This window comes from Eriocheir sinensis, chromosome 15 (genome assembly GCF_024679095.1).
Source record: "Eriocheir sinensis breed Jianghai 21 chromosome 15, ASM2467909v1, whole genome shotgun sequence".
Taxonomy (NCBI): Eukaryota; Metazoa; Arthropoda; class Malacostraca; order Decapoda; family Varunidae; genus Eriocheir; species Eriocheir sinensis.
In genome coordinates, this window is record NC_066523.1 from 17,875,905 (window position 1) to 17,886,384 (window position 10,480).

Here is a 10,480-nt window from a genome sequence, read left to right on the forward strand (position 1 = left end):
AGGATTTTTTGCGCAAGGAAGGGATCATTTTCGTTGCCCGACGCTGAACACCTTCTAATTTAGCAATATCCTTTGCATGGTGGGGGGACCAAAACTGTACCGCATATTCCAAGTGGGGTCTGACTAAACTGTTGTAGAGCGAGTATTACATCTTTATTCTTGAATACAAAGTTTCTTTTAATGAAGCCCAACATTCTGTTCGCTTTATTTGCTGCATCGATGCATTGCTGTGAGAATTTGAGGTTTGACGCGATTTTGACCCCCAAGTCTTTGACACATTGAACGCTTTTGAGTTTAACGCCGCGCATTTCGTATTCGAACTTCTTATTCCTCGTTCCAACTTGAAGGACCTGGCACTTGTCTACGTTAAAGGGCATCTCCCATCTATCCGACCAAGCTGAAATTTTGTGCAAATCCTCTTGGAGGCTTTGCCTGTCTTCGTCAGTGAGAACCGAGTTTCCAATCTTTTAGTCGTCTGCAAATTTACTAATGCGGTTATTGAGTCCAACATCCACGTCGTTGATGTAAATAATGAAGAGCACTGGGCCAAGGACCGAGCCCTGAGGGACGCCACTAGTGACAGGCGCCCACTCTGAGTTAAATCCGTCAATCACTACTCTTTGTTGTCTGTTGCTCAACCAATTCGCGAGCCATTGGTTTACTTGACCGTCAATACCTATTTGCTTTAATTTGTAAAGTAATTTATGATGCGGGACTTTATCAAACGCGTTCTGGAAATCAAGATAGACTACGTCCAGTGATTTGGTTACGTCATAAACAGTGAAGAGGTCGTTATAAAAGGTTAATAGGTTTGATAGGCAGGATCTTTTGTTTCGGAAGCCATGTTGTGAGTCCCCAATCAATGAGTGGCTTTCAAGGTAACTCACAATTTTGTCTCTAATTATGCCCTCAAGTAGCTTACCTACAACCGAAGTTAGACTAATGGGCCTGTAATTACCTGGTACTTTGTTGTCTCCTTTCTTGAAAATCGGGGTCACGTTAGCCTTTTTCCAATCTGAAGGGACGATGCCTTGTCGCAAGGACATATTGAATACGGTTGTGAGGGAGGAGAGTATTTCGCTCTTCGTTTCTTTCAGCAGAGTTGGATATAGTTTGTCAGGTCCAGGACTTATATTTGTTTTAAGTGAATGGAGAGCTTTAAGGACTTCATCGGTTGTTATTTCAAAATTAGGCAATGCATGCTCGAGATTTACAATAGTACTGGTGTTGGTGGTAGCGAGAGGAAGACTGTTAGTATTAAACACCGAGGAAAAGTAATTGTTTAAGAGGTTTGCAATGTGTTGGCTGTCAGTCACTAGTGCACCGTCGCTGTTTGTTAAAGGTCCAATACCACTTTTGATCGCCTTTCTGTTGTTTATGTAACTGAAGAAAGATTTCGGGTTATTTTTACAGTTGGCTGCAATATTTTCTTCATATCTACGCTTTGCCTGACCTACTAGTCTTTTTACTCGTCGCCTGGCATCATTATAAAGTCTAATGTTCGGGCGTGCTTTGTTCTTTCTTTAACCTGTAAAACAATTTTCTCTCATTGACTGATTGTTTAATTTCGCTATTAAACCACGGTGGGCTTTTATTAGTGTTAATTCGCTTCTCGCACAAGGGGACGAATGTGTTCTGCTGAGTGAGTGAGTGATTTTTAAGGCTTAGCCAGGCTTCCTCTACGTTGCCGTCATCTGATAGTTGTATTTCTGTTAGTTTTTGTCGGATTTCTACGAAGTTAGCTCTTTTGAAATTGGGCACCTTTACTTTATTTTCAGTCACTGATGATTGAGCTTTAATGTCGACGCGCACTAATTTATGATCGCAAGAACCGAGGTGTTCTCCTACCGTGACACTACTGACAAGGTTATCTTGGGTCGTTATAACAAGGTCGAGTATATTATTTTGTCGAGTTGGCTCAGAAACCATTTGGCTAAGATAATTTTCTTCTAGAAATTCGATCATTCTATGTGACTCGCCTTCTGTACCTGACAGTGTCGCCCAGTCGATATGGGGGAGGTTAAAGTCTCCTAATATAAGTGAGTCGCTGTTATTAAGTGACTGCCTTAAGACGCTGTGCATTTCAAGGTCGTCATCGAGTGATTGCCCGGGAAGTCTGTAGGTGACAGATATATTTAAATTGACTTTTGCAATGTTTACTCGCACGCACAAATGTTCAACGTTACTGTTTCCCGGTGTTTTGTCAGTGGGTTGCAAGTAGCTTTTGACATAAAGGGCGACGCCACCGCCTCTACGGTTTACACGATCTTTGTTGAAGAGTCTGTAGCCATCTATGTTGTATTCGGAACTTAAATCAATATTTGTGGTGTCGATAAATGTTTCGGTTATAGCAATTATGTCAAAATTTTCTGTTAAAGCAAGACATCTCAGTTCATTAAATTTGTTTCTTAGGCTACGCGCATTGAAACTAAGGATTTTTAAGTTATCTAGAGGCTTGGTAATAGAGGTGGTGGTACTTGCGGGATCACGGTTACGGGTTTGTTTGTTGAGAGAGAGAGAGAGAGAGAGAGAGACCACCCTACATCTTACCTCAATGATGGTGGCGAAGATGAAGCCGTAGGAGAGCCACACGAACAGATCGAGGGCCGTGGAGTATGACACTTTGGGGAGGTCCGTTCTCGCCTCCAGGCCAAGGAAGGTCATGGTGAGCACCGTTGTGATGCCTGCCAAGTCGGGGAAGAATAGGGATGATGTAAGGAGAGAAATTTTAGTTCAGATCTCTTTAGTCAGACCTCATTTAGAATATGCGGTACAGTTCTGGTATCCCCACCATGCAAAGGACATTATAGAATTAGAAGGTGTGCTACGTAGGGCAACAAAGTGATCTCCTCCATGCGCAACAAACCTTACGAAGAAAGGCTATCATCCTTTAAGGGCAGACCCATCCTAGTCTGGACCACATGGTCTGTGTGATCTGAATAGCTATGTAAATCTCTCTCTCTCTCTCTCTCTCTCTCATTACTTTAGTTTTATCATTTATTCTCCATCATTTGGTCAGTTTTTTTTTATTGAAAGTCTCAAAATTAAATGTTTTTTTCATTTTCCTCTCCATAAGCTTTCATGAATGCACACACCGAGGGAGATGCGGTCCGCCGTGGCCTCCCTGTTGAGCCAGAAGGACACCCAGGAAAGCACCACCAGTAGCATGCACGGCCCGTACACCTGGATCAGGAAGTTGCCCATGTGCCGCTGCAGGTGGAAGTTGGCCAGGAGCGTCGAAAACTCTCCTGTGGAACGAAGAGTCAGCAGTTGAGAGAGTTTAAGTGCAACGAACACCAAAGATATACCCCATACTTAGAGCAGAATGCGTGTGCTGAGTAAGAAAGACCCACAACACACGAGAAACCATGACAGAGGAAGTAAACTCAGCAAATTAGATAAACATCCATCAAGACTTCCCAAACGATTTATTGTCGGTGCTAGAATGCATCCAGGATTTGTAATCTGCTATGATTACACTAGTGTAATCACGGTGTTCAGAATAAGTAATTAAATTATATCAATGCCCTCATCAGATGACCATCATTCGAGTCACCTTTGGTATACAAGCTGGTGACGCAGAGACTGTGCCACGGTCCACGACTTCGATTGTCATACCGCCTAATCTAACTAAAGCAAACAGCTGTGAAGGTCACACACACACACACACACACACACACACACACACACACACACACACACACACACACACACACACACACACACACCTGTTCGCCTGGTGGTGTTCTCAAAGCCTGACGGGGTGGCAATCAGGTCAAACTGGGACAGCATGAGGTCGGGTGCGATGACCACCTGGCGATCATCGTTCCAGCGGTACACAACGTCCCGCGTCGTGTAGGCGACTGCTGGGAGGATATGGAAACGCTGCCTTTTAAATAACTGGGAAATAGTATGAAGTTTTGTGCCGTGGCATTTAAAATTAAAAACTCACATTTATTACTGACCTGTGTAATGACGTGTAGCTATACACACTTTAGATATTTTTTTAACTTTCAAACCATATCTTAAATAGAATAATTCAAAACAAAAGTTATAACAGTTCCACGAAATAATCTAAATCCTAAACTAGACAGTAAGAATGAGTTCTGGCCACCATGAATGTTTATGCAGAATCTTATATGATTGTTTGTGAAGGTACAGATTCAGCAACTATAGATGCTTGTGGTGTCATTAGATGTGTGTGTGGCGGGGTGGGATGTGAAATGCTGGTGAACAAACGAATTAATGATCATTGGGTGAAACTAGATGTATGATACCGTTACATAGCTGGACGTCAGAAGAGGAAGATAGAACAGAGTACAAAGAGATAAGTAGAGGGTGACAGAATAGAATGGAGAGGAAGGAAGGAAGGGTACTCACAGGAGCCCATCTTGAGGGGGCATCGCTGGGTGTCCATTGGGAAGTTGTGGAGACTCATGGGGCAATAGGCGTTGATGGTCAGCCTGGAAGAGGGATTTAATGATAGGACAAGGTGTTATTTTTTATGTTGATGTTGTTAATGCTGTTGTTATCGTTGTTGTTGCTGCTGTTGTTCCTTAACTCGATCTAAGACACTTGGGTCACTCAGTTTCATCGATTCTTATATATATAGATTCTACAAAATAAGATCTAGACACCAATACAGGTCATTCCGGCAGCGATCGCGTGGAACAAACAGCAGCTGCTTTCATTAAAAACTTAGATGAATGATTAGACAATTAAAACATAGCTTGCAGTCTTTTATCGAGTCATGCATAATACTGTTGGGATTATTGACAGGGTATGAACAGCGATCAATAGGCAAACATATTTTTTTTTCTCATAAAATCCCGGCTTGAAGTGTGCTGGGCAGGGCGGAAGGAGGGCTGTGTGTGTGTGTGTGTGTGTGTGTGTGTGTGTGTGTGTGTGTGTGTGTGTGTGTGTGAAGGCCAAGGTGGTGTGCCGGCTCAATACTCTGCCACTTGGGCCACGTGACAGATGGATCGTGATTGCCCGGCGATACGTCAGGCTCCTCGCTTCTGCTCATTGCCTTCCGAGACCTCCACTTTCATGCGTCGCGGCCCATCAAACGATCATTAGTTTTGCGAGGCCTTATTTGATCCATGTGGGGCTGCTCATATTTGTTCCAACGAAAATGTAGCAGAGCGTCGTTCAGTTTTGCAGTGCGTGTGTGTGTGTGTGTGTGTGTGTATGAGCGAGCTTGAGTTCACTGTACGTTATCTTATCAGAGCGCCTCAAGTAAGCTATCTCGAAAGTCTCTCACATTGTTACTTTTCCTACCAGATTTTTTTTTACTTTAGTGGATTCCCGCCTGTATGTTGCACACCCGTCCCTTTCGGCCACTTAATTATCGTTGAACTACTACTACTACTACTACTACTACTACTACTACTACTACTACTACTACTACTACTACTACTACAACTACTACTTCTATTGCCGCTGTTTCTTTTACTTATAATATTCTCACCTCTTACCTTCGCTTTCCTAACATATATACGAGTTGATAAGTATATTTACCCTTTCATGCACACTATTGATACGGTCTAAACGCTCCTGTTGTTATCTTGTGTTCCTTCGTGCACTCGTCGCTCATTCTCCGTAGTAAGGACCGACTATTTAGTTACTTCGATAATGTAATAGGAATCTGTATACCTGTTTCAAGCGGCTCCAATATTTATTCCATCCCATCTTTCGGAAATTTTGCACCCATGTTTGTGTGTGTGTGTATGGGGGAGGGGGGGGGATTTACGTTAATAAATAGGTAAATACGTGATAATTGCGTACCTGGTGGAGTAGAGTATTCTCCCGCTGCGGTAGAGTCGGATAAACTTGTTGGGTGCGGTGAGGAGGTGGACGTGGCTCTGTCTGCCGTTGTGGATGTATGTGTCGGGCTTCCAGAGCTTGTCCAGCACCGTGAGGGACAGCGTGAACGGCTCGCCCGGCAGTGGAAAGGCCAGGCGCTCGTCCACCCACGACTGGCGGAAGTAACAGTCCATCGAGAAGCTCTGAAACGAAGGAAAGCGGATGTCGGTGGAAAATCTGAATTTGAGGATGAAGCGAAAAATGGGAGCCGCTGAAAATAAAAACCCTTCTCGGTGTGATTAAAACTGGATCTATAAAAAAAAAGTGTTATGGAAAAATTAAATCAAACTTCTTGAATTGAGAGAGATAAAAATATAATAATTCCCCTTACGTGTCCTCTCTCCATCTATCTGTATGAAACAAAAAAATACACCACCAAAAATATATAACGTTGTATTAAATATGTATTGCATCCTCTCCCCTTTACGACTTGTCCTCCCTGCAGGTAACTATATAACCTTTCCTCCTCTTGGTAACTCTCCCCGCACGCTGATCTTCCCTTCTACTGGTAACTCTCCTCACCCAACCTTTCCTCCCGCTGGTATTTCCCTTCCTGCTTCGACCTTCCCTTACACAAACCTTCCGTCCTACTAATAACTCTTCCTTCACGCCAATCATCTTTCTGCTACTTCCTTCCCTATATCTTCCCTAACGCTAATCTTCCGCCCTACTGATAACTCTTTTTTAATTCCTCCTGCTCGTACTTTCCCTTACACTAACCTTCCTCTCGCTATTATCTTACACTACTTACTAGTCTACCCACTAGCTGGTATACCTTCCTTTAATTGCGCTAACCTTTCCTCCTGCTGGCCTCTCGAGACTCGGTAAGGACGCAGTTTGTGAGTCTGTAGCATCATGTTGTCAGTGGACCCCCATCACGCTTCACCGGACGCTTCTAGGTGCTGTTATGTTTATCCCCGTTTCCTCCTCCTTTCCTCATCCTCTGCTCCTCCTTCTCCCCCGTCTCCACCTTCTCCTCCTCCTCCTCTTCTGTCTCCTTTCTCGCAGGTGAAGCAAATTATGTAGTATCAGGTGTTGCTATATGTGTGTTTATCCTCTTGTTCTCCCTCTCTCCTCATCCTCTTCCTCCTTCTCCTCCCCCATTTTCCATCTTCTCCTCTTCCTCCTCCTCCTCCTTCTCTTCCTTCTCATATGTAAAGTTAGTTATGCAATGTTAGGGGGTGCAATATGTTTCTCCTCGTGTTTTCCCTCTTTCCTCGTCCTCCTCCTCCTCCTCCCAGCCTCCAGCTCCTTCTCCTCCTCCACTTCATTCTTCTCCCTTCTCGTGTCTAGTAAGTTATGTAGTATTAGGCGCTGTTTATCTTTATCCTCGTGTTCTCCCCTTTCCTCGCCCATTTCCTTCTCCTTCCCGTCTCCAACTCCTCCTTCTACTGTGTCTTCCTTCTACTCCTCCTCCTTCTCCTCCTCCTCCTCTTCCTTCTCCTTCCCGTCTCCAACTCCTCCTTCTACTGTGTCTTCCTTCTACTCCTCCTCCTTCTCCTCGTCCTCCTCTTCCTTCTCCCCTTTCCTCATCCACTTCCTTCTCCCCCTTCCCGTCTCCAGCTCCTTCTCCTGTGTCCTCCTATTCCTCCTCCTCCTCCTCTTCCTTCTCCCCTTTCCTCGTCCACTTCCTTCTCCCCCTTCCCGTCTCCAGATCCTCCTCCTCCTCCTCCTCCTCCTCCTCTTTCCCCCTTCTTCTAGTTATGTACTGTCGCTAGATTGACTTCCTTCGCGTAGGTTTTGACTTTCAGGTTATCTCCTTCTGGCATCTTTTTTTATGGCGCTTGAGATCTTCGGGTTGCGTTGGTCTTTTTTTTTCCATGGTTGCGTACGGTTGTTTGTTTTGAATTCCTGCATTTGTTTATGGACTTCCGATGTTAAGATTTATGTTTTGATTTTAGGGTTGAGGTCTTAGTATTATTGTATGTAAATGAGGTAATATGCTATATATGTATCTATCTGTGTTTCTACGTGTGTGTGTGTGTGTGTGTGTGTGTGTGTGTGTGTGTGTGTGTGTGTGTGTGTTACAAATCCTCCTGTGTATAACTAATCCGATTCACCAAGTTAGCAAGAGATTAGGACACTATTATAAGCTTGTGACTCTCATCGATAGACATTCACGCCTTCTCCTCCTCCTCCTCCTGCTACTCCTCCTCCTCCTCCTCCTCCTCCTCCTCCTACTTCCTTTCCTCTTCTTTTCCATCTCCTTCATCTCCTCCTCCTCCTCCTCCTCCTCTTCTTCCTCCTTCTTCCTCTCTTTATTCACCCTCCTCCGCCTCCTCCTTATCCTCCTTGAGCTCCTTCCTTCTATTCAATACCTTTTTACTATTAACCGCAACAAAACACGTAAAAATGATGCAGAATCCTTTGATGTCTCCAACGCTAAAAATAATTATATAAAGAAGTATTCAAATTCGTTTGATGTCATTCTCTCTCTCTCTCTCTCTCTCTCTCTCTCTCTCTCTCTCTCTCTCTCTCTCTCTCTCTCTCTCTCTCTCTCTCATACACACACACACACACACACACACACACACACACACACACACACACACACACACACACACACACACACACACACACACACACACACACTCACTCACTCACTCACTCACCATGTCCATTTCGGAGATTTGACCCATGCTGCGAACTTCGATGTCGATCTCCACGGTGGTAGGAGCACCTGGGAAGGTAAAAGGAGAGCCATCATCACCATCATCATCATCACCATCATCATCATCACCTTCCTCACTATAAATATAAGCTAAGGGATCATAAGCAACAGTAACTCCATCGCAAGAAAAGATGAGAGAATATCGCAAATGAAAAAGTTTTGTAGTCTGAGAAAGGTTGAATATATCGGGAAAAGTCGAAGATTAAAAAGTGAAGCGTTAAGGAAAATGAAACGAGAGAGCAAAACGCTAGGAATAAAAAAAATACAAAGGTTGGAGAAAGTCGCAAAGAAGAGGTTTCACTGCTTGAGGAAGGAAAAATATAATGAGAAAAGCTGAATATTTAGAAGTGGAGTTTTAGTGGAAAGGAAAGGGAAGAAAGGTAGGGAATCATAAAAATACGTCGTACATTGTTAATCGGGTAGAGAAGAGCTGGAAGAGTCAGGAGGTGTGGAGGGTGAGAGGAGAGGGAAGGTATATCAGACATGCCAAGGAGGGAGTGGAAAGCGTAGAGGATGAGAGTAGAAAGGAGTTAAATCAGACATGCCAAGGAGGGAGTAGCAAGCTTGGAGGATGGGAGTAGAGAGAAGGTTAACAGACATGGAGGGAGTAGCAAGCGTGGAGGATGGGAGTAGAGAGAAGGTTAACAGACATGGAGGGAGTAGCAAGCGTGGAGGATGGGAGTAGAGAGAAGGTTAACAGACATGGAGGGAGTAGCAAGCGTGGAGGATGGGAGTAGAGAGAAGGTTAATAGACATGGAGGGAGTAGCAAGCGTGGAGGATGGGAGTAGAGAGAAGGTTAATAGACATGGAGGGAGTAGCAAGCGTGGAGGATGGGAGAAGAGAGAAGGTTAATAGACATGGAGGGAGTAGCAAGCGTGGAGGATGGGAGTAGAGAGAAGGTTAATAGACATGGAGGGAGTAGCAAGCGTGGAGGATGGGAGAGAGAAGGTTAATAGACATGGAGGGAGTAGCAAGCGTGGAGGATGGGAGTAGAGAGAAGGTTAATAGACATGGAGGGAGTAGCAAGCGTGGAGGATGGGAGAAGAGAGAAGGTTAATAGACATGGAGGGAGTAGCAAGCGTTCAGGATGGGAGTAGAGAGGAGGTTAACAGACATGGAGGGAGTAGCAAGCGTGGAGGATGGGAGTAGAGAGGAGGTTAACAGACATGGAGGGAGTAGCAAGCGTGGAGGATGGGAGTAGAGAGGAGGTAAAACAGACATGCCAAGGGGAAGTAAGAGGCTCGCTAACCGCCGTGCGAGGGTCGTAGCTGCTGGTCGTAGCCCTGCAGGAGGTTGTCCAGCAGGGAGGAAATGTTGTTGGTGTCTATGGCCTGGTGCTTGTGGTGACCTGATCCCCTGTACCTGTGGGAGGCGACACCACCGCCGTCACCACCAACATCACAGCTCCACGCCATCACCACCAATATCACATTCATCACCATTAGCACCACCACAATACCACCGCCACAGGACAGATTATTTTGGGACACAATTCCCCGTTACTACTAAAACGGTTACTTGTTGCTAATATAGATCTTCGGGAGTTAAGCGCACCACAGACGCTAAAGGAAAGCAGAATTATGGTGATTGTGTGTGCATAGTTATCCAAGTATGTTCCTTTACCTGCGGGTGGCGAGGCTCACCTGTGGGCAGCGTGGAGGTGGTGGCGTATGTCCTTAGAGGTGTGAGGGAAGGAGCCGCTGCTTGGCCACCTCTCCCCCGAGGAAGCACTGTACAGTACACACACACACACACACACACACACACACACACACACACACACACACACACACACACACACACACACACACATATGAGCAAGTAGAATATAATAACAAGTATAACAGTTATTATCATTAGCTTCATCATCATCATTATTATTATCATCATCGTCATCATCAAATATAATCACCATCATAACCCCATTATTATTACTAACTAAA

General features: G+C 44.7%; 1 protein-coding gene across 2 annotated transcripts in view; it reads right to left on the reverse strand.

The window, feature by feature from the left end:
• LOC126998989 (gamma-aminobutyric acid receptor alpha-like) overlaps positions 1-10,480 on the reverse strand; it is a 28,874-nt gene that overhangs the window by 3,415 nt on the left and 14,979 nt on the right. Inside the window, exons 3-10 of one of the 2 annotated variants that reach the window (XM_050861298.1) lie at positions 10,181-10,267; positions 9,787-9,899; positions 8,478-8,545; positions 5,788-6,008; positions 4,381-4,463; positions 3,729-3,863; positions 3,096-3,248; positions 2,551-2,684 (exon numbers count right to left, since the gene is read on the reverse strand). In XM_050861298.1, the coding sequence (XP_050717255.1) occupies positions 2,551-2,684; positions 3,096-3,248; positions 3,729-3,863; positions 4,381-4,463; positions 5,788-6,008; positions 8,478-8,545; positions 9,787-9,899; positions 10,181-10,267 (994 nt within the window). Of the gene's footprint in view, positions 1-2,550; positions 2,685-3,095; positions 3,249-3,728; positions 3,867-4,380; positions 4,464-5,787; positions 6,009-8,477; positions 8,546-9,786; positions 9,900-10,180; positions 10,268-10,480 lie in introns of both variants that reach the window. The other variant, XM_050861297.1, reaches the window with a different exon arrangement.